The sequence below is a fragment of the Spermophilus citellus genome, assembly GCF_964194105.1.
Source record: "Spermophilus citellus genome assembly, chromosome: 1".
Classification (NCBI taxonomy): Eukaryota; Metazoa; Chordata; class Mammalia; order Rodentia; family Sciuridae; genus Spermophilus; species Spermophilus citellus.
This window is the reverse complement of record NC_138182.1, coordinates 542,398-570,304: the sequence shown is the minus strand read 5'-3', so window position 1 is coordinate 570,304 and position 27,907 is coordinate 542,398. Positions and strand designations below refer to the sequence as shown.

General features: G+C 60.8%; 2 protein-coding genes across 4 annotated transcripts in view; one reads left to right on the top strand and one right to left on the bottom strand.

The window, feature by feature from the left end:
• The window catches only part of TFDP1 (transcription factor Dp-1), a 32,278-nt gene extending 21,043 nt beyond the window's left edge, over positions 1-11,235 (top strand). For all 3 annotated transcript variants that reach the window (XM_081297853.1, XM_081297851.1, XM_081297852.1), the window contains exons 4-12: positions 878-984; positions 4,426-4,547; positions 5,066-5,231; positions 5,382-5,525; positions 5,914-5,982; positions 7,088-7,239; positions 7,558-7,724; positions 8,316-8,394; positions 10,065-11,235. In XM_081297853.1, coding sequence (XP_081153979.1) covers positions 878-984; positions 4,426-4,547; positions 5,066-5,231; positions 5,382-5,525; positions 5,914-5,982; positions 7,088-7,239; positions 7,558-7,724; positions 8,316-8,394; positions 10,065-10,212 — 1,154 coding nt within the window. In that variant the 3' untranslated portion in view covers positions 10,213-11,235. The remainder of the gene's footprint in view (positions 1-877; positions 985-4,425; positions 4,548-5,065; positions 5,232-5,381; positions 5,526-5,913; positions 5,983-7,087; positions 7,240-7,557; positions 7,725-8,315; positions 8,395-10,064) is intronic.
• Positions 11,236-19,861: 8,626 nt separating this feature from the next.
• On the bottom strand, positions 19,862-26,830 carry ATP4B (ATPase H+/K+ transporting subunit beta). The gene is made up of 6 exons (XM_081285179.1): positions 24,930-26,830; positions 23,659-23,787; positions 22,280-22,704; positions 21,298-21,354; positions 20,454-20,555; positions 19,862-20,068 (listed from the first exon to the last, which is right to left on the bottom strand). The coding sequence occupies exons 1-6, from the start codon at positions 25,039-25,041 to the stop codon at positions 19,907-19,909; spliced, it is 987 nt and encodes a 328-aa protein (XP_081141305.1). The 5' UTR covers positions 25,042-26,830; the 3' UTR covers positions 19,862-19,906.
• Between the last annotated feature and the right edge of the window lie 1,077 nt (positions 26,831-27,907).

Genomic DNA, 27,907 nt, shown 5'->3' with positions numbered 1-27,907 from the left:
ACATGGGTCCCGTGACTGCACATCGTGCACCCTAAGTGTCCTCGTTAAAGTCAGTTTAAAAAACAGACTTAGACTTGAGTTTCAATGGCATTTAGTTGAACGGTTTTGCAAAGCCCTGGTCCTTGTGCTCCCTGATTGGGTGCCTTCAACCTGGGGACTTTCAAGGAGCGTGCGCAGCAGTCACAGGCCCCCACCCTGGTGTTCTTGGAGTCCTTGTTAGCAAATCCTCGCCTCAGACCATGCAGAAGCTCTGCCTGGCGTGACCCTGGAAGGACTCTGTGGTGTGCCTCACGCTCTGAGCAGCAGGGTCTGTGGTATGTGGGCTCCTGGGCTGGGCTCCTGGGCCACATGACTGCCCCGCGGCCCCATGTGACTCTGGCAGTCTGTTACCAAAGAAACCCGTGAGCGGTCTGATTTGTACCTCCAGATGAGAACAAGCATCAGCTCGGGAGGCTGAGCCAGGAGGGTCTCAAGTTCAGAGCCCCGCAGCCACTCAGGAGGCCCTAAGCAGCTTAGGGAGACTCTGTCTCAAAAAAAGAGGTTGGAGATGTGGCTCAGTGGTTAAGCCCCTGAGTTCAATCCCTAGCACCAAACCAAGCCCTTAAAAACCCTGTGAATTCCATTTCTCCTGAGACCACGGGGCTGTTGGTGTCGGTCTGGAGCGGCCACTGGGAGTGCTGGGGGTTGGGACCCTCAGCCAGACTGCTGAGCAGTATTAGTGGACACTGCGAGCTGGCCATGGACTGCATCTTGGCTCGGTCCAGGTCTTGTATGGAAGAGTGCGGAGAGCTCCTCAACACGGGGTGCTCAGAAACCCATGGCCTTGGCTCAGCCACAGAGCCCTGACCTGACCCCAACCCTGACCCCTGTACTACAGGCGTGGTGTCCCTGGTGGCCGTGCACCCGTCCACAGTGAGCACACTCGGGAAGCAGCTCCTGCCGAAGACTTTCGGACAGTCCAACGTCAACATCGCCCAGCAAGTGGTAAGGCCTGGGGTGGGCAGGGGCCTGCTTCCCTCCCCAGCTGTGGGGCTGCGCCTAGCCTTGTCGCCCGGGCCTGCTGTTGGGGACGGCCCCTGCCTGTGTGGTATCGGAGGCCCAGCAGGTGCCACGACCCTGGCCCAGGGTGGCCTCTGCCAGCTTCCTGCTGTGATGGCCGTCCATTGAGCTCAGCCAAGGGCGTTCCTTGGGTGCTGGAGGAGCTTTGGCACAACAGGCCTGGCCTTCCTCCTTGGCCGCCCTGTGCTCCGCAGACCGGGACAGCAGGACCGGCTTTTCCCCCCTGCTCCGGCAGAGCAGGGTGCCAGCCTGTCCTTTCCCTGGCTGGGCTGTGGTCAGGATGAGGAGCCCTGCAGAGCCACGAGCCCGGCGGCCTCCGCTGTCAGAAGAGGGCTGGGGGCAGCCTCGGGGTGGCAGGGTCACCTGCACCCAGAGTACAGCTGCCCAAAGGCAGGACGGGCTTCCGACCTGCGGCTACAGGCTCCTGCCTGGTCCTGAGATGCGGCAGCCCTGGCAGCTGGGCTCCGTCTGCACCCTGGGCCTCCTGTTGAGACTGGGCCTCTGTGACACGCTTGTCTCTTGTCCCTGGCCGCCATCCTGCCTGTGTGCCCCACCTGACCTGTGAGCTCTGTCCCCACTGCTGACCTGGTCCTCTTGGTGGGAAGGGTGCTTGTGCTTGGCGTCCCTGCCCCAGCCCCCCAGCGCCCGCCCCTGCAGGTCAGCAGGACCGCATGGCTGCCGTCCCACCCTGCAGTGTGATCGTACCTCCTCCGAGCAGACCGCACACTGGGGACTCTGATCTGAGCTTGGTGCTGTCCTGGTCCCCGATGACCTACACGTGGCCTGGAGTTGGAGTGCAGAAGAGCCACTGGGGATGTGCTGAGCTGGGCATTCACAGGGGTCCTGCAGGGCTTCTGCCCTCGCTGCCGCCCAGTGGTCACCAAGGGTGATGCTGAGGTCCTGCCTCCGGCTGTGGCGTGTCGGAGCTTCTGCTCAGTGAAGCCATCTTTGGGAAAGGTGGAAATCGCATCTCCGTTTCCCCTTGGAGTGCCTGTGATTCAGTGCCAGCCGTGCGCGAGAGGCTCAGCAGGACTCGGCCTGCAGACGGCTCAGGCTCACGAGCCAGCTAGCGGGTCGACTGCTGTGTGTGCAGCTTGAACCCTTGGCCAGCCGTCAGTGTTTTCATGGAGCTGGGGCGCTCTGCCAGACGTCGTGGGTCGATGCTCACTGCTGCGAGTGGTCCCCACCCCTTCCCACACACTGACGGCTTCAGGGAGATGGCTGCAAAGCCACACGGGCGCTGGGTCCCTGGTGCCCAGGTCAGCACTGGGTTCTCTGAGGTCGGGCTCTGGGGGCCGGTGGCACCTGTGGAGGGGCCTGATGGTGTGGGGCGTTTAGGGCTCTGGTGGGGCAGGTTTCAGGCACAGGGTGACGTGGGCCCTCTCAGCTCAGGCAGGATCTCCCTCTGGGCACTGTGGGTAGTGCCCTGCCCAGGAGAGGGTTAGGAGGAGCCGCGTCCTGGTGTCCCTGACTGCCTCCGGGCTGCTCTCGCGGCGTCTGTCCGTGGGTTTGCTGTCCGGAGCGTCCCTCAGCGCAGACTGGGGGTTCTGACTGGCTCAAGTAGGTGAGGCTCGGGGGCTGCTGTGGCTGGGAGCGGCTCAGCGCTTGTGCCCACGTAGTGTTGAGACCCTGGAGCCATGGTCCCAGGAGGTCCTGTGGCCTTCTGTGGGCGGAGGCTGGGCCTGGCTCCCGTCTCCCCTGCGCACTTTCCCGCCTTCACTGCCTGCCCCACAGCGGCTGTGGGACGGGACGTGGGGTCGCCTTCTCTGGCCGGTTCCAGCCTCACAGTGAGGACAGCAGAGAAGAGGTGCCTCTTGTGACCTGTCACTTTGCCCCTTTTCCTCCTCGAGGCTGGGACAGTTGGGGCACAGAGCTCCTCTGGTTGGCGAGGAGGTGTCCAAGCAGCTCCCTGCCCCAGGGGCCTCCGTGTCAGGGTCAGGTGGGAACCCCGTGGAGGTGGCCCACTGTCCCATCCTGGCGGCTCTTCCCAGGTGATGCGCCGGTCTCTGCCTGGCCAGGCAGCCTCCCACTGTCCTCCCACCCGGGCCTCACCTTCCTGCCTCCTCCTCCTGTCTCATGCGGGCACCCTCAGGCTCTCTTCCACCCTCCGCCCCCCACAGCGCCAGGGCACTGCTGTGTCTGCCCGCCCCTCTTCCCGCCCTCTGCAGCAGGCTGATCGCGATGGTGGAGAGTTCCCACGGCCTGTACGGCCCAGCCCCGCTGTGCCTGTCATCCCAGAGGGCTCACTGTGACTGTGCCCGCGCCCGGGGCTGCAGGGAGGCAGGCCGGCCGCGCCTCTTCCCGGGGTGATGGGTGGCTCTGGGGCCTCCAGCGCAGCGCGCAGAGGCTGCCACGCCAAGCAGTTGGAGCAGGAACGGGAGCGCCCACAGATCTGCGCCCGGCAGCTCTTCCTCACACTGCTGGCCGTCCTGGCCAGGCTGGGGACCTGTCTGGTGTGGGTGGTCCTTAGTGAGCACTGGCTGTGCACCTGCTGGACTTTCTGCCCTTGCTGCCCCTGGCCTGCTTGGGAGGCCCCAGGGGAGTCGGCTCCTGCAGCCATGACATTTCCAGGACCCTCTGGTGGTGGTGGCCTGCCTGGAGCAAGCTGAGCAGCCGTGTACCTGGGCCTGTTCCCCTGCCTTGCCCAGGAGTCCAGGAGCCTCATGAGAGATGTGTCTCCACCCGGACTGGTGTCCTGGACAGCATGGAAGCTCCTTGGGAGATGACTCTCTTTCAGTTGACGTGGTGGCTGTTGGGCATCTGGGTCCCCAGGATGTCTGTGACTTCTGGGGGCTGGACGTGTGGGTGGACGGGTCATCAACTGATCTCAAGTCCAGGCTTGGGGGGCCCAGGTCGTTGGCCCCATGGGCCTCGGGCAGCACCATCCAGTCTTGGTCCTCAACACTGACCGCTGAGCTGGGTGGCAAGATGCTGGGGTTTCCGGCATCTTCCGCCTGCTGCTGAGACCTGAGCGTTCTCGGACCTTGTCCTGTGCTGGAGGCCTCAGGCTGGCCCCTGGAGTTGGGTGGATCAGTCCCACGGTGGGCACATGGCCCTTGTCAGGGAGCTCTTCTTTCTTTCTGGTCTCCTCTTGGTCGCATGGAAGGGTGCACCTGTGTGAAAGTGAGCGGGGGGCAGGGGACCCCCTCACACCCGGGCACCTGTGTGGGGGCCGCCTGCCCGAAGCCCGCGCCTCTGCCCTCCTTGCCCGCTGGGCGGAGTTGTTGGTGCTGTAGCTGGAGCAGGTGGCTGGGGGTGGCAGCATGGCTGTCTGGAGGGGCCGCATTGTGGTGCGTGGCTCCGTGGTGCCCTCTGGAGGGAGGACAGTGGGCGTCTTCTGATGGCCCTGAACCCTCTCGACTGCAGGTGATTGGCACACCTCAGAGACCCGCGGCCTCCAGCGCCATCGTGGTGGGAAGCCCACACACGCCCAGCACACACTTCGTGTCCCAGAACCAGCCCTCTGAGTCCTCGCCGTGGTCTGCCGGGTGAGCTCTCCCCGCCATCACGCCTAGCCACTCTGCAGCCTCACCCGTGTTGGCCGGGGCAGAATCCTCAGCTCCCCAGACCAGCTAATGGGAACGCCTCGGGCCTGGGTGTGGTGATGTGAGGTCCCCTCCCAACTGGAACCTGTCTCCGTGGCCTGCACCTGCGGTGGCCAGGCATCTGCCTCAGTCATGGTTGCCTGCCGAGATTGGCCACCCAGTCTAGACCCTAGCAGTCCTGAATCCAGACCACAGCGGCTGTGCTGACACCAGCTGACGTCTTTGGCAAGATGGCACCCGGTGTCGGTACAGAGCAGAGGGTGCCTTCCTACCCTCTGTGCCGCCCCGTTCTGACATTTGCAGGCACAGTTTGCAGTCTGCCCCGATAGTCTTTGTCCCCTGGATCCTGACGCCTGCCCGTGTTCTCAGCGGGAACCCCGCAGCCGCTGGTCTTTGCACGGAGGGACCGTCTGACCGCAGGCTGCCTGCAGACACTGACGGCCGCTCCTGTGTGTTTGAAGGAAACGCAACAGGAAAGGGGAGAAGCATGGCAAGGGCCTGCGGCACTTCTCCATGAAGGTGTGCGAGAAGGTGCAGCGCAAGGGCACCACCTCCTACAACGAGGTGGCCGATGAGCTGGTGGCTGAGTTCAGCGCCGCCGACAACCACATCCTGCCCAACGAGTCGGTAAGGCTGCACGCTCGGCAGGAGGTTCGGCACAGCCTCAGAGGCGCCCGGGTCTGAGTTCCCAGAGGGCAGGGCCTGTGCCTCCCGCGGCCACACGGCCCCAGCACGGCACTCCTCAGAGCGCTGGCAGGGCTGTTGCTGTGTCCCCAGGCCTACGACCAGAAGAACATACGGCGGCGCGTCTACGATGCTTTGAACGTGCTAATGGCCATGAACATCATCTCCAAGGAGAAGAAGGAGATCAAGTGGATCGGACTGCCCACCAATTCTGCCCAGGAGTGCCAGAATCTGGAGGTGGGCTGCCGCTGGGTCCCCACTGCTGTCCCGGTCACTCAGGAGGCGCAGCCCGTCGCCTGCACCTGTGAATGACCCCGTGTGTCTTGGACTGTTGTGGGGTCGTTTTGCATCTGGTGGCGGATGTGCTGATACGGTCGCCGCTGCTTGGCCATGGGCGTGAGCGCAGCCGGCCACCCAGTCTAGACCCTAGCAATGTGCCTCTCAGTCCACGTTGGCAGCACTTGCAAGGAAGAGGAGGGCTGGGAGTCCTTCCAGGTCCAGGCCTGGCTCATGTCTAGGCCCATCACTCTGACGAGGTTTGGGGTGGTCTTTTGGCGAGAGCTGGCCCCAGGTGCCGTGCCGAAGGGGTGAGGCCCGGGCCCTGGTGACGCTCCTCCGTCTGCAGGTGGAGAGGCAGCGGCGGCTGGAGAGGATCAAGCAGAAGCAGTCACAGCTCCAGGAGCTCATCCTGCAGGTAGCGGCTCCCGCACCGCGACCCTGTGTGCGGGTGGCCCTGCTGGGAGGCTCTGCTGAAGGTCCTCCCGTGGACCTTCACACGTGACACCGAGCGCGTCCCCAGGAGTGGCGGCTCCGCCTGTGCCGTGTGAGCTTCCTTTGGAGCAGGGACCTAGTGGCCAGGGCACAGTTCCCACAGAGCAGCACTCAGGACCCCTTCGCAGGCCAGGCCCGTTCTGAGGACGAGGTCTGAGCCGGGGGGCGTGGCGATGTGGTACCTGCCATTTGGGCAGCACAGATGGCCGGGTTGGCGACTGTACCAGATGGCCCTGGAGCTGGACTTCCCCATGGAGAAACAGGGTCAGCGTCTACCATGGGGGTGACAGTGAAGGTGACATGCTTGTAGGGCAGGCTAATACCCTGAGCAAGGTGTGCTAGAACCTTCCAGGGGGAGTGGTGAAGAGGTTGGGGCTCACAGGCCACCGGCCTGGGGGCGCTGTGGATGTCCAGTGGCACCCAGAGGCCAGAGTGGGGCAGGCCTCAGCCCTCTGCAGCGCCACGTCTACTGCTAAGACCCCGCTGTGACTCCCTGAGGGCTGTGTGCAGGACCCGCAGCCCAGAGGCAGCCCAGAATGCTGGGCCTGGCCTGATCCCACCTGAAGAAAGTCGGGGGCAGCAGGACCCTGCAAGGCCTGGCCTCCTGCCCTGGACAGTGGCAGGAGGCGTTTGGTCCCTTGTTGTGGCCTGGGTGACCGTCCCCAGTGGCTGCACCTGCTGGCAAGAGGAGCTGGAGCCCAGCTTCGGGAGCCTGGGACCCGGGCCCTTGGTGCGGCCTTGTTCCAGGACCAAGGTCCTTCGCAGAGGTCAGTCCTGCCTCTGCATATGGCAGGTGGCCGCACGCGCGGCACGTCGTGTGCCCTCCACTCCTTGCCTTCTCCCTCTGGGGATGTCCTCCAAGGCCTCTGTTTCTCTGTGTCTCTCCCTGCATCAGGGCAGAGGGCCAGCCGGGGCCTGGTCTCGCGTGCCAGCAGCCCCTGCATCCACAGGGTGGTGTGGACACCTCAGAGAGAAGGGCTTCCCTGCTGTGGCCACGGCCATGTGGGTCACCTGCCCCTCTTTTTCAGCAAATTGCCTTCAAGAACTTGGTGCAGAGAAACCGCCAGGCGGAGCAGCAGGCCCGACGGCCGCCCCCGCCCAACTCGGTCATCCACCTGCCCTTCATCATCGTCAACACCAGTAGGAAGACGGTCATCGACTGCAGCATCTCCAATGACAAGTGCGTGGCGGGCACCCTCGCGGGAAGAAGCCCACTGGAGCATCCTTAGTGCTCGTTGCTAGCACTGTTGGGAACGTGTGCTGTCCCCTGGCGGCCACGGGCAGCGTGACTGCTGGCGGGACGTCTGTGTGCTGGGCAGTGCCTGGCCATGGACAGCCATTCACAGACTGGCCCCAGCTCTCATCCTTTGTTTCTCAGTTCTTAAGTTTTGTACAGAGACGCGGCCACGAGAACCGGGGGTGGGTATGGCTGGGGTGGCCGGGCCTAGCCAGCGAGCGTGGCCTCACGGGAAGCCCGCTCACGCGCCTCCCCCCGCAGGTTCGAGTATCTGTTCAACTTCGACAACACGTTCGAGATCCATGACGACATAGAAGTGCTCAAGCGCATGGGCCTGGCCTGCGGGCTGGAGTCTGGAAGGTGCTCCGCCGAGGACCTCGAGGTGGCCAGAAGTCTGGTGCCAAAGGCTCTGGAACCGTACGTGACAGGTCAGTCCTGCCCTGGGCCTGCATCTGGCTGTGATAGACCCGAACACGAGTCCCGCAGGTGTGGCTGCCGCCAGCTGTGCAGCATTCGAGCCCCTGGGGGCTCTGGTCTGTGCGAGGGTCTCGAGCAAAGGAAGGGTCGTCTGCAAACAGAGCCCAGGTGGGGGGACTGTTCTGGGGTGCCAGGGCAGTGGGCAGCCAGGACGGCTGCTGACTTGGGTTGCGGTTCCTGTTGGGGGCGCAGGGGGAGGAGCAGCTCTGCTCTGTCCCCGTCTGGTGACCTCTTGGCTGCAGTATTGGGGTTTTGGCTGCAGGCTTTCGGGATGGCTTTGGTGGGCGCAGAGATGCCCACCCTCCTGTGGTCCTCAGCCCATAGGACTCCCTCCTGAGGGTCAGGGATCGCTTCTCCCAGGCATGTGACCGTCTGACCTGACCCATGGCTGGCCCTGGCGGGCCATGCACGGGGCCCTGGGCGCTGGGGGGGGTGGTGGGCTCGTGTGGGCGCAGGCTTCCCTCGTCACCCGCCACTCTGTCCTTGCTCCCTTGCACTCTCTGGGCTTTGCTGCCTGGGCCTCCTTTTCCTCCTCTTTGCAGAAATGGCTCAGGGATCCATCGGAGGTGTGTTCCTCACCACAGCAGGCTCCACCTCCAACGGCACAAGGCTCTCTGCCAGGTGAGCCAGGTGGGGGCAGGTGGGGGCGGTGAGGGCGGGACCCTGCACCGGGGCACAGCCCAGGGAGCCCACTGACCCTGTCCCCGTGAGAAGAGCTTTCTTTCTCCCTGGTTTCTCACCCTCCAAGTCAGGAGCCGTGGGAGGCTTCGGCTTTGACCAAGTGGCCCTGGGAAGTGGGAGACCCCATGCCCGCCGCCTCAGTGACCAGGGCTTCCAGGATCTCGTTTGATTTTCTTGGCATGTGTCTGAGACCCCGCGGGGTGCAGTTGTTTTTTTTTCAACTTTGCGTTTTATAGTATGTGTCTTTCTGTTACTAAGGACTTCTATTTAAGTAAATGTGTGGTTAGCTTTGGGGCCAGCATCCCCAGAGCAGAAGGCCATCCCTGGGTGTGTGTCCAGTGCTCTGACGGGGAGTGGGTGGCAGCCTTCACAGTGAGGGCCTAGGGGTGGTCTCACCGACTTTGAAATGACCCCCCCAGACCTCCCGTGGTGGCTGTAGGGCAGGCTTACACGTCACTGGATGCTGACACTATTTCTTAGAGTCTCGGTAAGTTAGCAGGCAGGGTAGAGCTGATAAGTGCTGGCCTGTCCGTGGTGTGACGGATAAGTGCTCCGCAGCCACCGGTGTGAGGGGCAGGCCATGCAGGTGGGGCAAGCCATTGTGGCACAGGTGACACGGTGTGGGACGTGCTGTGGTGTCAGTTAGGTGGCAGTACAGCAGAGACTTGGGTGGCATCTTGCAGGCCTGTCTCTTCATCCTGAATTTCTGCCTCGTGGACGTCAGTCTGCAGAATGGCTGGCCAGGGTTGCTTCTGAGCTGGACCCTGGCGTCAGGTTTCATCTCAGGTTTCCCTCTTCGTGGGTCGGCCTTCCCCGGCTTGTCTGCTTCACGAGAGCACTGATTTGGGCTCCCAGCTCGGGAGGCGGAGGCAGGAGGTGGCAGGTTCAGGCCAGCTGGGCAGAGTGGTGAGGCCCTGTCTCAGAATAAAGAGGGCTGCGTTGTGGGTCAGTGTGGAGCAACCTGGACTTAACCCCGAGAACTGCAGAAAATGGAAGCCAGTCCCAAGGGTGGGGCTCGGGTGCCAGTGCTCGCAGCCCGTCCTGCTCGGCTCTGGCTGGCGCTCTGCGGAGCATAGCTGGTGTGATTCTTACTGAAGTGCTGGTCCCAGAGGCCACGTCGGACCTGGTGGTGCTCATGCTGCTGGAGGGTGTGCAGGGCTGACCACGGGGCAGGGCAGCCACAGCCCAGGGCAGCCACAGCCCAGGGTCGGGTTTTCTGGTACTGCCCGTTTGGGGTTCTGATCCACAAAACCACATTTTCACACACGCCCGCCCTTCGGGTGCTTGCCCGGCGTGGGCTCTGCAGCGGCGCCCACCCAGCCTGGGTTGCCACTTCCAGCCTGGCTCCTGTGGCCTCACACACTGCGCCCCCTGCCTTCCCGAGCCCTGGGAGGGCTCCTCTGGCTCCTGTGTGCTGGGGCATCGGTTGTGCGGGCTGGGACAGGTGTCTGGTGCCACTGTGACAGCTTGAGGCTTTGCCATGACACCTGAGCTTTTGTTTCTCCTGCATCATTTAGAAACCCAAGCCTGTTGGGGACACGTGTGGCCTGTCCTGGGGTTGGGCAGGTGGGCCACGCCGCTGACTGCCCTGTTTGGCCCCGTCCCTGCAGTGACCTGAGCAATGGAGCGGACGGGATGCTGGCCACAAGCTCCAACGGGTCTCAGTACAGCGGCTCCCGGGTGGAGACCCCTGTGTCCTGCGTCGGGGAGGATGAGGACGAGGAGGACGAGTTCAACGAGAACGAGGAGGAGGACTGACCCTGCAGGTCCCCACCAGCTTCACGGGACGCTGCGCAGAGGAGAGAAGCTGCTTTAGTGTGGGGTTGTGTTTCTTTTTGGCTACTCCCAAGAAGATGATGCTGGTCAACCACGGAATCGAGGAGCAAGGACTGCCCAGGTCCCCACCCTGCCGCGGACGCCACCACCCCTGCTGACGCGGCGCCTGCACTTACGTCCACGGGAGTCCAGTCCTGCCCGACAGTGCTCGCTGGGCCTGCTGAGCCCTGCTGTGCCCGCCCAGCAGTGCTCACTGGCTGTCCCCGTGGACGTGCCCAGCAGCTCGTTTGCAGTGTCCAGGGCGCCATCAGGAGACCCAGAAGGTCTCCCGTCTCAGACAGGCAGCGCGCACAGGACAGGCCTGAGGGCGGAGACCTTGCGACTCGCTTCTCCGTGAGCTCCGCCGGCCCCACGGCCTGCGTGCGCACGTCCTCTCTACTGCAGCCGCAGATCCCAAGTCCTTCCTCTCTGTGTGTTCTTGGGTAAGTTTACAGCTACGCTGGTGCAGCTCGGAAACTGTCTGGAAGGTTCATTGCTTATGGTAAAATTCGCCTGATTTCTTACAGGCCGCGTTTGGAAACTTTTTATTCTATAGTTGTTTACATACTTATAAGTCTATCATTTAAAGACATGTACTGAAACAAATGTTGTATTTGTTTCTGAGCATCTTCCTGTAATCTATTATAAAGTTGAAATTAAACATAGAGAATGTTTTAACAGTTTTTTAACTCAAAATTTGTCAATCATTTTTAATAGTTCTTTTTTTATAAAAAGAAAAAGGAATTTAAGGACAGGCAGTAGTCTCTTTTAAAATTTATTCACAGAAAACCGTTAACTGCACAGTTGCTGTTAGCTGCCTGTTCTGAAACAATAGTCTTTTTATTGAAACACAAATAAAATTTTCTGTAATATTTTATGGAATATGAAGAGACTTTAATTGTTTGACCTGTTTAACTTGGCACTGTTAGTTTTTATTAATAAAACGCGCATGGGCATTTTAAACAAGCTGTGTCTCTGGTTTGGGGTGGTCTGGATTGTTTGGGCTCCACTGAGGACCTGGGGCGGAGCAGCAGGAGCGTGGTCAGCTGGGGCTCCTGCTGCCCCTGCTGCCCTAGCAGTGTGGGGGCCAGGAAAGGGGCTGAGGTGGGTGCGGCCTGTGGGCGCCTGGGCTGCTTCCCGAGTGTCCATGGTGCAGAGGACATTTGTTCCTTGACTGCTTTTTAGAAGCTGAGGCCAATTTGAGATTTGACTTTCATTAAAAGAATAAGATTATGAGAGCACTTCAGAAAGCTGGCGGAGCTGGGGAGAGCTCCAGGGGGGAGCACAGCGTCTCCCCACCTGGACAATGGTCTCGTGCAGAAGACTTGGCCAGATGTGACTCTTCAGGAGCTCTGGAAGGCCTGTAGCTTCCAGGTTGGGAGGCAGATGGTAGTTAGTGCTGGTCCCGTTCAGCTCAGCCCAGCAGCGTTCCCCACCACCCGGCAGGCAGCTGGGCTCGTGTCCTGGGGGAGCCCAACCATAGGAGGTGGGAGCTGGGGTGACAGGAACTAGCCAGCTCTCTGGGGTCTGCTCTGCCTGCTGACCACAGGCACAGATGAGGTGGCCGGGCTCTGGGGGGTGCAGCAGCCTGTGGGGCAAGTCCCTCCCCTGGCTGAAGTGACTTCCGGGGGACATGAAGGTTGGTGCCCTCCTTCTCCCATCCTTCCCCTTCCTTTTTCTCTTTCCCCTTTGGGAGTCAGACACTGAATCTGGGGCATTTCCCAGCACTGTGTTCGCAGGAAATGCAGAAAGAACTGCACGCCCACAAACAGGCCCAGAAGAGACCCGGGAAGACTGTCAGTCTGCACATCAGGCCGATCCCATTGCCGACAGCTGACCACTGTCCACAGCCAGCTCAGAGCCCAGCAGCCCCGGGGAGTGGGGGGGGTTCTGCTTCTCAGTTGCATGATAACGGATTCAAACTTCTAGTTTCAGCAAAAAGACAAAAGCTACAAGGAAACAGGAAAGTGCGCCCTATTTAAAGAAGTGAAAGCAACAGACTTGGTCTCTGAAAAAGAAGTGGTGGCAGATACCTTGACAGGTCCTGAGATACTTGAAAACCCTCTCTTGAAGATGCTCAAAGAACAAGGAAGGATGTGGAGAAAGTCAACAGCACGTATGAACCAAAGGAAGACACCAATAGAGGGGCAGAAAACCCAGCAAGAAGCCAAGAGGAGATCCTGGGGCTGAGACGGCTAACAACTCAAGTGGGGAATTCCCTAGAGGGAGTTAGAGGTGGCACCAGCAAACTAGAAGACAGGACAGTGGAGATCACAGAGACAAAGGCACCAAAGGAAAGTCGAGAAAAAGCCAAGTCTACGGGATGTGGGACTCCTAGATGACAAACGTACACAGCTTGGGAGACTCACAAGAGAAGGGCAGAAAGAATACCCAAGGGTATAGTGGTGGGCAGTCACGCAGTTTGATGGAAAGATAGGATTATGAACCTCCAAGAAGTTTTAAGGAATTCTAAGTAAGATGAACCCAAGAAACCCATGTACTGTAGTTAGACTTTTGAACAGTCTTGGAAACAGCAGTTGTCGCACACAGGCTTCCTTAATAACATGATGCAGAGATCTGTCATCTTGGGGCCATGAGCCAGTAGGCAAATACCCTGAAAATGCTGGAAGAACCCTGTGTTGGCAAAATGGCCCTTCAACAGAGAGATTAAAGCATTCCCAGATAGAAGCCCAGGGCTTCACCGCCACAGGCCTGCCCTGCGGTCAGTGCACGAGAGTCCTGTAGGGTGAAATGCAGGGAAGCCAGAGGGTAACCTGAAGCCAGATGGAGTCAGGAGCTCAGTGGACGTAAGGATGTGGCAGTTAACAAAAGCTGGTCCTGCCATGTTGGTCTGTTTTCTACATAATTTAAGAGACTACTCTGTTTAAAAGAAAAATTTGTTTTTGTGCAGATGACGTACTGGGATGATTTCCCAGTATCAAACCCAGAGGTGTGGGACAGCTGTAAGGGGCCATTTCATAGGCTGTGGGAGGTGAGCCTGGGTCCATGAATGGGTCACAACGTTACCAGCCGCACAGAACAGTTCTACAGTGTATACACCCAGGAAATAAGGAAGGAGCTCGAATATTCTCAACCAGAAAAATCAACTGAACGCGAAGACAGTGGTTCAAGAAATGCGGGACGAGAAAAGCCTAAAGGGTAAACCATTAGAAGATGATGATGAGTAGTTAATTCTCCCAGGACAGACTGGCAGACAGATAAGATGCAAGATCAGTCTATGTTGTTCATCAGATTTCTCTCTTTAGTTCTGAGGTCAAATAGATTACAGTAAAAGCGTGGATGCAGGCAGTCTCTGAGAAAGAGGTGGCCATGCTGATATAAGACAAAATAGGACTCGAATCAAGGAGATCGTAAAAGACAGGACATTGGTACTGAAACAAGGTTCAGTGAGGAAGGACATAGAGCAGCTATAAAGATCCACGTGTCCAAGGGTCAGTCCTAAGGACAAAGGAAGCCAAAGTGAAGGGCAGGTGATGTTGGATACCTCACTCGATAATGGGTACAGCAGCCAGCAGAGGTGTCAGGAAAAGAGGACACAGTCCACCAGGCAGACCCCACCCACAGGACTCCCCGACTCCACAACCAGGCAGACCCCGCCCACAGGACTCCCCGACTCCACAACCAGGGAGACCCCACCCACAGGACTCCCCGACTCCACAACCAGGGAGACCCTGCCCACAGGACTCCCCCACTCCACAACCAGGGAGACCCCACCCACAGGACTCCCCGACTCCACAACCAGGGAGACCCCACCCACAGGACTCCCCCACTCCACAACCAGGGAGACCCCGCCCACAGGACTCCCCCACTCCACAACCAGGGAGACCCCGCCCACAGGACTCCCCCACTCCACAACCAGGGAGACCCCAACCACAGGACTCCCCCACTCCACAACCAGGGAGACCCCGCCCACAGGACTCCCCCACTCCACAACCAGGGAGACCCCGCCCACAGGACTCCCCCACTCCACAACCAGGGAGACCCCACCCACAGGACTCCCCGACTCCACAACCAGGGAGACCCCGCCCACAGGACTCCCCCACTCCACAACCAGGGAGACCCCGCCCACAGGACTCCCCCACTCCACAACCAGGGAGACCCCAACCACAGGACTCCCCCACTCCACAACCAGGGAGACCCCGCCCACAGGACTCCCCCACTCCACAACCAGGGAGACCCCGCCCACAGGACTCCCCCACTCCACAACCAGGGAGACCCCGCCCACAGGACTCCCCCACTCCACAACCAGGGAGACCCCGCCCACAGGACTCCCCGACTCCACAACCAGGGAGACCCCAACCACAGGACTCCCCCACTCCACAACCAGGGAGACCCCGCCCACAGGACTCCCCCACTCCACAACCAGGGAGACCCCAACCACAGGACTCCCCCACTCCACAACCAGGGAGACCCCGCCCACAGGACTCCCCCACTCCACAACCAGGGAGACCCCAACCACAGGACTCCCCCACTCCACAACCAGGCAGACCCCGCCCACAGGACTCCCCCACTCCACAACCAGGGAGACCCCAACCACAGGACTCCCCCACTCCACAACCAGGGAGACCCCGCCCACAGGACTCCCCGACTCCACAACCAGGGAGACCCCAACCACAGGACTCCCCCACTCCACAACCAGGGAGACCCCGCCCACAGGACTCCCCCACTCCACAACCAGGGAGACCCCGCCCACAGGACTCCCCCACTCCACAACCAGGGAGACCCCAACCACAGGACTCCCCCACTCCACAACCAGGGAGACCCCGCCCACAGGACTCCCCGACTCCACAACCAGGGAGACCCCAACCACAGGACTCCCCCACTCCACAACCAGGGAGACCCCGCCCACAGGACTCCCCCACTCCACAACCAGGGAGACCCCAACCACAGGACTCCCCCACTCCACAACCAGGGAGACCCCGCCCACAGGACTCCCCCACTCCACAACCAGGGAGACCCCGCCCACAGGACTCCCCCACTCCACAACCAGGGAGACCCCAACCACAGGACTCCCCCACTCCACAACCAGGCAGACCCCGCCCACAGGACTCCCCCACTCCACAACCAGGCAGACCCCGCCCACAGGACTCCCCCACTCCACAACCAGGCAGACCCCGCCCACAGGACTCCCCAACAGCCAAGGCGAGTGCCCAAGAAAGTCCCCAGGGCGCCAGCGAGTCTCCACACATGGGAAGAGGCAGACTCAGAAAGTGTTTCACTGACCTCGACAGATGAAGTTAGGAATCAGGGACAAGCTGGGAAGTTCTCAGATTGGGGAAATCAACACATTCTGAAGTAACGGAAGCAGGAACACAGGGAACAGCACATCATTAGAGACAAATGAAGACAAAGCGTCATGCCAAGACTGAGGGGCTCAAGCAGGGCCATGCCGGGGTTCCATAGCTAGAAGCACATTAGGAAGAAGAGAAAGCTCACGTTAGCAACTTACCTCTGCAAGTTCAGGAACTAGGAGAGGGTCAGGCTAAGCCCAAAGTCAGCCAAGGAAAGGCACAATTCAAATCAGAACAGAGGTGAATGAAATGGAGAATAGTAAAATACAGAAAGATCCACAAAACCAGGAGGTCATCTGTGAAAAGTCCAACAGAATTGACAAAGCTCTAGCTGGATTACTAGTAGGAAAGGAAAAAAAAAAGATCAGAAATGCAAGTGGCATTTTTATGGGTTCTGTAGAAGCAAGGATGTGAGAGAATGCCGTGAACAAGTGTGCCAACAAACCTGGAAGCCAGGTGAAACAGGCAGCTTCCTAGAAACCAACCCGCCGAGAGGACATCAGAAGAGAAAGTCTCTGTTCTCCAAATCTCCCAGCAGAGAAAACAGTGTCACCAGTGGTTTTTACCGAATATTCAGAAAATAACACCAGTCCTCAAACTTCTTGAAAAAATATTGAAAGTAAAAGCATGAAAAAGACACTCCATGCAGGCAGGAGGACACTCACTGACTCTCCTGTGAAGCCAGCGTCACCTGGCTCCAACAGCCACAAGGGCCCTGCGAGGGGAGGAAGGCTCTGGCCAGTGCGCTTACAAGCACTGGTATGGGAGACCTTCTGGCGGCTCCCAGGGGCGGGCCCAGCCCACCACCAATTTCTTCTTTCGGGGTTCTAGTAGAATCCAAAGACTGAGATCCAAGGAGCACCATGAGAGTACCAGTAGGATTTACTGACGATCAAAACTTGTGCAGTAAAAGAAAGGTCTGTGAGCGTGTTTTCTCGGAAGATGTGCGGGTCCCGGGGTTTATATAGCACACACGGCCCTGCTAGGGGTCCAGACTTATGCAGATTGTGCTGAAGATGTACCAGTGCTATTGGCCCAAACTTCAGCCAGCTGGGGTTTGGAACATACTAATGCTACTGGTCAGCTCTGGAGTCCTGCTTCCATTCAGGTCTGCCCACCTCCATGTTCTCCTGGCGGGTCAGGAATGGGAGGTTGGGGTCACAGGCTGCAGCGCTGTGTTGAGCCTGCTCCTGCAGCGGGCTCTGCACTGTGCCAGGCCTGGCCGCCCTGCAGTGGCAGTTGGGTGGTCTTGGCCCCCTCAGGGCACTGAATTGCTGTGCCTGCCTGGGGGGCTCCGTGTTGCCACGGGGGTGCTCCACACCCCTCTCCCACCCACCCAGGCCGCCCTCCACCAGTGGCCCCGCTGGGCCGGGAGCTGTATCTAAATGACGTCCTGCGAGGTGGCCAGACTGAAGGCCTCTGCCTAAGGGCAGGAGGTGGTGCCCACCTCTGCCGCTCTCTTCAGCCTGGTGCTGCAAGGTCCAACCAGGGCCACCAGAAAGGAGAAACACGGTGCCCTGTTGGGAAGGAGGAAGCAGAGCTTGCCAGTTGCAGGTGACAGACAGCCTTCTGTGTTGAAGACCCCGAGGCCCCTACCGCGCTGTTAGGAGAGCCACAGAGGGCCAGACGCGTGAGCAAGGCGTGGTGCTTCTGTGCCTGACGAAGCGGCTGGCAGGAAGCCGGCTGCACAGTACTGTCCCACGTGCCACAGGGGTGAAGGACTTGCTGAGAGGAGTCAAGACCAGGGAGAAGAGGCACTGGGTGTCCAGGACTGGACACAGCACTGTGAGTCCGCTTCCCCAGCGTGGTCTTGGGCCCTGTTGGAATCCTGGGCTTTGTCTGCAGGAAGTCTCAGGGCTTCGGGAATCCCAGGAATCCCCAAGAGCATCCTGCAGGAGCAGAGACGGAGAACTTCATTCTTCACTCCTTACTTCAAACCTGCCACAGCCACCATCACCAACGCCTAGACGCCCGCAGGAGAGCCAGGACGCTCGCATCTGAGCCAGTTTCTGACGGAGGTCCCAAGGCGGTCGCAGGGGTGCTGGGGCAGGTGGTCCACAGGCAGTTGCGTGGAGCCCACTCTGTGTGGCCACGCATGGACATGAGACGGGAGGACAGTGACCACAGCACTGTGAGCTTGTGGATGGATGCTGGTCTGGACAGGGTGCCCTCAGCCCAGGTGATCAGGGAGCCACAGGCGGCGGGGAAGTCGGAAAGCCACACCTGGTCGGGCTCCATGCAGAAGGTGGAGACAGACAGACAGGCTCCATGCAGAAGGTGGAGACAGACAGACAGACAGACAGGCTCCCCTCCAAGGAAGGGTCAGGGGCCAAGAGTCAGCACCATAATCACCCTGAAAGTGTAAAGTGACATAGAGACACTGCCGCCTGCCCACCAGGATGGCTGCTTGGCCACCGCCAAGAGAAGAGGAGGGGGCCTGGCCGTGGCTCTGTGGAAGGCTTGGCCCTGCAGGAGGAATGGAGGTTCTGGTAGGTGAGCCCGGGGGCGGAGGACAGCCCATGGGGTGTGCCCTCAAGCGGGGTTCAACCCCTGCCCCTTTGCTCTGCTTCCTGGCCAGGCGCTCCTGCCTGAAGCAGTGGACCCACTGGTCACCTTTCCTTTCCAGGGCCTTTCCCCTTGGTAAGTTGCTGTGTCTCGGGTACTTGTCATAGTGGCAGACAGCTGACTGGCACGAGTGTGTGGAGAAGCTGGGGGGGGGGATGTCACTGCGGAAGACAGATGGCTGCTCTTAGCTACAACCGAGTGCTCTCTGGTACACAGCTCCACTTCTGGGTCCTCAGGGCAGCTCCCGGCCGGAGCCACACACCAACCTTCATGCTGCGGTGCTCACGATAGCCTGCACCAGGCCTCCGCGGCCCCTCCTCGCGAGCCCCTGTGACTCTTGTGTGTGGTGACGGGGCTGGCCGTGGGGGCCCAGGGTCTGCAGACTCCTGTCTGGAACCACTGCCCCCTGAGTCCAGTCTTCTTCCGTCGGACCCGGGCTTCCTGTCAGGAGCCGCCTTCCCTTCTGCCTCTGCTGCAGTGAGGCCTTGGCCACCTGGCTGGCCCCTGTCACCCTGCCCCGTGATGTGCAGGAGGTGCGAGCCTCACCTCCGTATTGGAAGGAAACACTCCAATGACAAGTTGACCCCGAGCGGACCTCCCATGCCCAGAGTCCAGCTGCCCAGCACAGCGTCGCTGGAGCTCAGATGGCAGGACGTGGCCCTGTACCCGAGGGCTGAGCCGGAGTCCCACAGGAGCCCCTGAGCCGTGCTAGGGAGGGCTGTGCCCTGCGGCCTCCCCGACCAGCCACGGGACCCCTTCGTCTGTCACCTTGTTCCTGGTACTGTGGGGCCTGCTGTGTTCTCTGCCCCGGCTGCCCCACCCTGCCCTTCCTGTGAGGGGCACCTGGGGGGCAGGCTGTTCTGGGACCTGGACACAGTGAGTCAGTCTCTGATCCCGCACACTCGCAGCCCGCAGTGCAGGCGTCTGGTCCCGCCCAGTCAGCCTCGTGGGAGACCCCAGGTTGGGGGCTTCGTGGCTGTGTGTCAGGGTGGCGTTCAGTGCCACCTGCTGCAGCTCTCCTTGCAGCGGGCACCATGGGGCTCGGCCCTGGGCCTCGCATGGCTGTTGGAGGAGTCCAGCAGCCTCTGAGGGCAGGTTTGCCTGTGGGCTGCACAATCTCAGGTTTCTGTGAAGGGGTGAGTTTTGGAGGAGGAATCATCCAGGGAAGCTGACCAGTGCCCAGGTGACCTGGCTTCTTGACCCCATGTTATGGGCTCCTGACTCCCTCTCCTGCCTCCCTCTGACGCCAGCCTCCCAGCGGCCCCCTCAGCAGGCCTTCGTCTTTTCCCTGGGCTGAACTTAAGCTTTGAAAGGGTTTTCCAAGAAGGAAGCATTTGATTTTAGTCCGTTTTCTCCCTGTCAGGACAGAGGGACGGTTTTAGGAGAGTGAGAGTCACTGGAACATGCTTTATTTTTACAGCTCGAGACTTGTATTCTTAGGAGCGAGAGTTCGAGGCACGGACGTGAGCATCCCCACGGCAGTGCCTGGTGGCTTACAGTGCAGCGGGGCTGGTTCCTGCTGAACACCACAGGCCCAGGGAGAGGTGCCGTCCGTGAGGCTGAGGCCTGACGTCCCAGGCCTCGCCCCCCGCCACTTGAGCCTCCACCACAGCCTCCAGTTCCCTCTGGCACAGGGTGACCTCAGCGGGAACAGCAGCGACCCCTGTGGGTGACAGGAGCGCCTCTCCAGCAGCCCAGAGCAGCAGGGTCGCAGGTGACCTGCAGGGCCAGGGAGGTAGGCCTGGAGCCCAGTGGCTGCCTCACTCCTGGATTCTGAGTTTGAATTCCACCTTCCCTTCGTAGGGGTCATGGGGGTTGTCGAAGGTCACGTGCTCCGCGAGAATCTTGCACACGATGACGACCTCTGTGTTGGTGGGGACGTTGAGCAGCTTTGCTGCCACCAGAGGGTTGCTGTAGTGGGGCTGGAGTGGAGGCCGGGGTGAGATGTGGGGAACCCGTGGTACAAAAGCCCAGCCAGGCAAGTGCAGGGGGGGCGTGGTGACCCGGGACTCCTCCCCCACGGTCCCCATGCTGGTCTGGAGGGACACAGTGTGGGCTGACCGTGGCCAGAGCTGCCTGCGGCACAGAGGGGACGCTCTGAGCGGTCTGTGCGGTGGGAGGGGCTCTGAGCGCTGTGCTGTCGGAGAGTGGGACACGCGTGTCTCTGCGCCATCACGAGAATGCTGTTTGGGAGGCGGCAGGCCGTGCACGGGAGGGGCACGTCACGGTCTTGGCTGGGGTTTTAGAGGAGAACGGTCATGCTTTTCTTTGGGGCCACTGCAGGCTGCGGAGCGAGGCCATACCTACCTGGGCTTTCTTCCCGTAGTAGGGGAAGTAGTGCAGGCTGAAGGTGCCGTTGGGCGGGTAGTAGGCCACCTGCAGGGGCCCTGCACCCCGGGGGGGCCCGTCCTGTGGGGAGAGCCAGGGCTGGGTTGGGTGCCGGGTGGAGCCTGTGCACAGGACCACCTGCTAGCGCGGGCCCCACGGCTTTCACGTGCCTGCCCGGGTGTCCTGCAGTGACGGGGGCTGGCTTGGAGTTGGTGGCTCTCCAGAAAGTGTCCACGCCTCCTTGCGGCACATGTTGGGCTTGTTGGGGGAGCTCAAGCTCGTCAGAGAACGAATGAGGGGCCCGTGGCCCGTGTTACCCCCAGCCGGCCCACACCATGCCCGCACCACCCAGGAGAAAGTCCAAACAGACTGCTGCCCACCCCCCACCAGGACAGAGGGCCTCGCTGGACGCCACCTAGGGCCACCTGGTGGGACGTGTCCTGTCGGTGGGCCGAAGGCCACATGTGGACCTGTTGGGCAGCTCAGTGCTAAAAACAAACCCTAGAATATGTCAGTGGCAGTAGTTTTGGGAAAAAAACTGGGATTTGCCTGCCACCCCACAGCCGTCCCCTACTGGCCTGATTGAATGGCCATGACTGTTAGGGACCTGAAAGACTTCTGTAAATAATCCAGTAAGAGGACAAGGCAACATGGTACAATGTGGTCTCTCCAGACTGGGGGCACCTTGGAGAGCTGGTGAGATGTCGCAGGTGCCCCACAGGCCACAGTGAGAGGCCGCACCTCAACATACGCTCGCACCACATGCCTGGCCTTGGGCAGCTGCCTGGGCGTGTCCCCATGAGCCTCCAGTGGCTATACTTACCAAGAAAGTGCAGTCCACTCGGGGGGCCGTGTCGTTGCTGGGCAGGAACCTGACGATCTGGAAGGAGAGGTGTGTGCCCTTGTGTGGGCAGTGCCGTGGCTGCTGCCCCTCCGAGGAGCCCGTGCAGGTCACCCACACACTTGGAGCCAGGCCCCAGGTGCAGGGGTCGGAGTGGGACTGGGTCCTGGTCACGCCACGTGTGGCCTCAGTGTGCTGTGGGTGGGTGGCTGAGCAGGGTGGTGTGGGTGGGCTGGCTTCTTCGGGCCCACGCTCGAGGCCCCTCAGGATGTGCACACCTGCCTCCCGGCCCCTGCCCCACTTCTCCAGCCCCAGCCGCCCCTCCTGAGCTCTGGGCGGGATCTGCCACTGATGGACATGCAGCTGCTGTGGTCCCAAGGGAGCCTGGTCACGGTCCTCCTGCTAGGCAGCCCTGGGGACACTCTGGCCAGCCACAGGTTCCCGTGATGAGTACCGTGCCCAAGTGTACAGCTCCCTCAGGGCACTGCCGAGAGTCCCAGGGCCAGCCAGTCTCTGGATCAGTGATCCTGCCCCTTTGCCTGGCCAGTTGCTGCCCCCAGGCCTCAGCCTCCACGTCACCCCCATTGTCCCACCAGGCCAGCTGCATTCTGCACTCTGCTGTCTGCCCATGTCTGTTCTCACAGGCAGGAGGGATGGCCCCAGCCTTGGACACCATTCCCGGCCCCAGCACCTCCCACTGTGCTGAGCGGAGGGCCCCTCTGTGCCCGACCCTGGGGGTCCCTGATCCTGGTGGAGGCTCCTGGCCCCTCCCAGCCCCTGCCTGGCCCTGGCATCCCCTTAACTGCCCTGCGTCCTGCTCCTCAGCACCTCGCGGAGGGCTGAGCAGGTGGCTTAACTCATGGTCAAGAGTCTAGGGTGAGGGGACAAGCCCCGCGCCAAGGGCAGGAGCAGACCCAGGCTCCGCCTCTTGCCGAGGCAGAGGAGGCCAGCCCTCGAGGCTCACCCTGTTCATCTTAATGATGAAACACGGCTTTCCTTCCCCAAAGCCGAAGTCAGGGTCCGGCAGGCCGGAGCAGTTCTGCAGCATGTCTGTGGTGAACTTGCAGGAGAACTTGGTGTGGTTGGGAGCCCTGAAGCTCTCCTGGAAGAAGTACTGCTCAGACGTGCAGTCGACGTTGTCCTGCTGGGCCGCGGGGGAGTAGCCTGGGGGAACAGGGGCCTGCCAGCGCCGTCCTGCCTCCGCCCTCTGGAGCCAGAGCCCAGCCCTGAGGACTTCCGCGGAGAGTGGGGAACTGGCCAGAGCGTCCCGCCTACCTGCCAGGAAGCTGTGGAGGCTGTGTGTGAGGCCCGCCCAGGAGCGGCGGTCGGAGACGTTGTAGCAGATCTGCAGCCCTCTCTCCCCGTACACGTCCGGCCTCAGGGTCACCCCTGGGGAGAGAGCGCCACAGTGTCTCCCGGAGCCCTGCCACGCGGGGTCCAGCCTGGCACAGAATGGTTGGAGGCAAGTCCAGCCTGGGAGACGGGCAGGTTGGGCTCAGGGCAGGGCCTCTCCCGGGAAGGAAGCCACAGTCAGGCTCCCGACGGAGGGCTCTGAGGACACGTGGCCCTGGGACCCCCGCCTGAGAGCCAGGAGGAGCATGGCTGCTGTGAGGTGGGGCCTGTCCCAGGAAGGTCCAGAGCCTGGCCACGAGGAGCAGGTGGCTGGCAGGACTGAGCTGTCATGGGCTCAGGGGAACTGCATCTCAGCACACAGACACTTCTCCGGTTCTGGCTCAGTCCCCAGGTGTGTGTGTGGGAGAGGAGGAGTCACAGCCACTCCTCAAGCACCCTCCTTCCCGGCCTGCGGGGCTCACCTCGCACTCTGGCCACCCCCATGCTCCCCCATTTCCAAGGCTGCTGAAAACCCCGTTCCCGGCCTCTGGTTCCGGCCACGGCACCACAGAACTTGCTGGTGCACCATGTCCACCTTGGCAGCCTGCTCCTGTCTACCTGAGCAGAGGCTGGGCTGTTTCTGGGCGTTGGAAGGCAGCAGCTCTACCTGGTTTGAAGTGCAAACCTGCGGAGCATCTTAGGGAACCACTGGAACTTCCTCCTCGGCCCCCGCAGCCAGGCCCACCTCTCCCTCTGCCCTCTCCAAGTCCTTCCTCCCTTGTCTCCAGGCCCTGCCAAGTTCCTCCTGTGTCCTCCCAGCGACGTCCGACATGCTCGTGGGCACTGGCCAGCCAGCGAGAGCGCTGTCCTCATGTCTGACGAGTGCTGTTGTGATGTTAAAGCTGAAGCCACGTCGACTTTGAGATGAGATCTGTCGCTCACGGAGAAAGCTGAGCCATCCCTGCCACGGGCGGTGGAGCACGGCTCAGGGCTGTGTCCTTCTGCGCTTACCTGGTGACTTTAGCTGGTCTTGGTAGTCAGGTGTGTACGGGTCAATGGTCTGCATCAGGACGTAGAGGCACAGGGCAAAGAGCCCCGTCATGACCACGTAGAAGGCCACGTAGTACAGGCTGATCCACACTGCAGGAGAGTGGGGCAGGAGAGGGGTCAGGAGAGTGGGGTCTGACTCCAGGGGTGGGTGGCCACCCTGTCTCCAGCAGGGCTGGCACTGCAGAGCTGCCGGGGTCCCATGGGGACACTCCTGGCCAGCAGAGCCTCACCAGGGAGGTCAGGTCCTGAAGGAGGCTCAGGGCTCACTCTGGGGGGAGTTCATGGACACTGCTGCTGGCTGAGGACCCACCCAGCAGGGGCATCCCTGGGTGGCTTTGGGCAGGCCTGAGGGCAGCGAGGGCATTCTGTCCCCTGCAGTGGGTGGGAGGCCACCTGGACCTGTTCTCCCCATCTCCAGGAAGGGTGTAGGCACCCACTGTGGCCATGAGGGAGGGAGGGACTGCAGCCTGCTGGCCTCACCCTGCAGCGTCTGGCTCACAGAGCGGAGGGCAGCCTCTGGGGAGCAGGAGGCCTCCGGGGCCATCTGGGGACCCTGGCTTCCTGCTGAGGGGCAGGGTCTACACAGATAGGGACCCCCATAGCAAACAGGACCCTTGGGGCCGAGGGAAGGGCGCCTCGGGGGGCAAGACACCAGGCCTGTTCTCGGGCCCCTGGTCTAAAGGCCGTACCAGCGACCAGAGGGAAAGGGGTCCCGGCCTCCAGGGTCACGAGAGCCAGGCCACTCACTAGGGCCGGGGGAAGCCAGCTCTCCCGGAGCCAGCGAGCACAGAGAAATGCCAGCAGGCCTGACGGACGCTCCCAGGGGAGGGGCAGCTCCAGGGCAAGGGCCAACGCCGGGATGTCACCGTCACCCACAGGCTTGGGCCAGTGACACGCACAGGTCAGGCCTGAGAGGGTGACGTGTGACGAGGTGTGATGAAGAACAGGCAGACACCCGCCCCCGAGTGCCCACTGGGAGAGCCCCCTCCCCGTGGATGCCGCAGGGGCTCTGGTCCCTGCTGGGGCCAGCTGGGCTGGCCGCATGCCCTCCCTCCCGCAGGGTCCTGTGTGAGCGCCCACCTGGCTGTCCAGGGCCACTGCTGCTTCCCACCAGAACCCGGCAGCCACAGCCTCTCCTGCAGTCTGGTCCTCCTGGCCAGTGGTCTTCTGCCCCCTTCCCACACCACCCTGGACGGGCGCCCTGAGCAGCGCCCCGCCGGGCCCTCACGTACCCCACCGGATCGGGGTGCGGCCCAGCATCTGCCCCGTGTCGGGGTTCCAGCAGTAGTTCTGGAACTCAGCCATGCGCTGGCTGCAGGACTTTTTCTCCTGCAGCGCGGCCATGTCCCTGGTGATGCCTGCTCCTGCTGAGACGGGGCAGTGGCCCTGCGGTCTTATAGTCTCCTGGGCGTCAAAGGCACCAGGAGGCCTTATCAGCTCTCCAAACACGGGGCTGCTCCCCAGGTGCTCCCCTGCTATCACGCCTCCTCCCTGTCCCAGGCACCCGGGTGGCCCCCAGGACACCCTTGGGGTGCCCTTGGCAGGCGCTGCTCTGATAGCGATCAAGGGCACGTGTCTCCCTCAGGAGGCAACACTCAGAGCAGCGGAGGCCAGGCCAGGCCTGGGCACAGCCCTCCACTCCCGGGCTTGCTGCCTCCAGCGGCCTGGCAGGGAGGGTGGCCTCCTGCCTGTGGCCCCAAGGCTCCGGGTCAGGGAAGCACCCCCAGCCGTGGCATCTGCAGCTGCCTCCCAGCAGGCGGTGTGGTCACGTGGGGCAATTCTCACGCTCTCAGAGCCCATGAGGACAGTTGGGGTGCAGGTGTGGGTGTGAATGGGCCACATGTGGAGGGCAGAAAGCCTGATGCTGCCCAGCTGAGACTGCCCAGGAGACGGAAGAGCTCTGGGGCCACCCCGAGGGTCTAGCCTGGACTCCTGTTGGTGTCCTAATGAACCATCCTGTGCCTGACCTCAGGCCCTGTGCCCACTGCTGACTCGGAGCCTCAGGGTAGTGCTGTGTGGACTGAGGCTCTGGGCGGCAGTCCAGCTCTCACAGCCTGTGGGCCTGGACCCCAGGGTGCTGGGATCTTTGTGGCCATTGTCTCCAGACGATGTCCTTTCTGGAGGCCTGAGCTGTGTGAACAGAACAGCCTCTGCCCACGTCCCTTAGACCTCAGCAGTTTCCCCGCGACGTTTCTGAGAGCCCGGCTCTGGGCTCGGATGACGGGGACCTCGTGCCCACCCTGCTGCCCGTCTCTGGCTGGCCTAGTGCAGAGTCAGGGCTCTGGCCATCACCCAGTGGTGTCAGTGGAGACCTCACGAGGAGCCCGAAGTCCCACCTGCCTAGTTCACAAGGAGGACCTGGTCTTGTACCTGTGCACAGTCCTGGCCCAGCCCCTGGTGATGCCCGAGTCACAGATGACCAGGCCAAATAGAGGAGCCAGTGACGAGGAAGGTCAGGTTTCAATAGGTGGTCGCTCGTCACTCCGAGAACCAGGAGGGTTAAAAAGGAAGGTGCCATCTGTACCTGCCAACGTCAGGCAACGGGCGTGAGATCGATGGACCTGGATGACCAGTCCACAGCCACGACAGACAGGCCCACGGCCAGGAAAACTGGGACACCTGAGGAAAGACAAGGGAACAGGGGACACTGCAGAGAACAAAGTGGACCTGTGACCCCCGTGGCCACCACTGAGTCAGAGCCTGCAGGATCTGCCACACCCTGTAGCCCCTCGAGCCTGCTGCACGGGGCCCAGGCCTTCAGCACGGGACCTGGGGACACTCCAGGGCCAAACAAAGCAGGAGAAACAGAGAAGAGACGCCAGTGGATGTGAAACAGAGAGCGGTGGTGGGCGTCCACGAGACAAAGGCTGCTCCTTTGACAAGATCAATAGGGTTGACAAACGCCTCGTAAGAGAGCAGACACTGTCACCAGGGTCAGGAGCGAGAGGGTGTCACCCAGCTCCTGCATGGGGATCGGACTCAGGGGCCCTCGACCCTCAGGTGGCCCTATTTTCTATTTTATTTAGAGACTGGGTCTCACTGAGTTGCTTAGTGCCTCGCTTTTGCTGAGTCTGGCTTTGAACTCGCATCGTCCTGCACCGGCCTCCCCAGCTGCTGGGGTGACAGGCGTGCACCCCCACACCTGGCAACACCCATTCTTCACTCTATCTTCTAGAAAATAGAGGGCAAGAGATGCTTCCCGACCCAACTTAAGGCCAGTGTGAGCCGGATCCTAAAACCAGGTAACAGACAAGTGACCAGTGGACCAGCAGTCTTCAGGAATACCAGAGTGGGCTGCGGACCAGTGGCCCTCGAGAACAAGGACACAAATGTCCTTTAAAATGTGGGCAACTAGACATGAATTGGCGTGAACACACTTTATATAAAGATGTGAAAAATTGTGCTCTGTATGTGTAATAAGAATCGTCATACATTCCGCTGTCGTGTATTTAAAAAATAAAATCAATAAAAAAAATAAGATAAAATGTGGGCGACTGAGTCCAACAGTGTGTAAAAGCCCACTCTGTTCCAGTGGGATGCAAAGCGGGTTTGATGTCGAGAAATCCATCCCAGAAACAGCACGTTCACTCCAGACCAATGTGCAGAACCAGCTGTGTTTGTAGGGCAAAACAGGCATGTGCACGCTAGGATGAAAGTGCAGCACTGTGACAAGGCTCAGCCCAAAGGACACAAGGTGCCGATCTGACAAGACGCGAGCAGGACAGAGGTGACACCCTCTGGGTGGGCGAGGAAGTAAGTGGAGGTCGGACTCATGGAGGAACAGGTCCCAGCTCAGTAGAGACGGAGGTTCTCCAAGTTAAAATTCAGGCCTAAAATAACTCATCAACGTACAAGCCAGAAGCCAGGTGTGGGGGCGCATACCTGCGATCCCAGAAGCTTGGGAGGCTGAGGCAGGAGGACCTCAAGTTCAAAGCCAGCCTCAGCAAAACGAGATGCTCATCAACTCAGTGAGACTCTGTCTCTAAAAAAAAAATACAGCAACGAGGGCTGGGATGTGGCTCAGTGGTCGAGGGCCCCTGAGTTCAATCCTTGTTATCCCCGCTCACACTCACACACAAAATCCCAGCAAGATTACTTTGGAGATAGAGACAGGAATCATTCTAGAATTTGTACAGAAAGCCAAGGGAATAGGCAGATATTTTCTTCTACATTCTGAAGAGTTCTTGGAAAATGTTTTTGAGACAAAGAA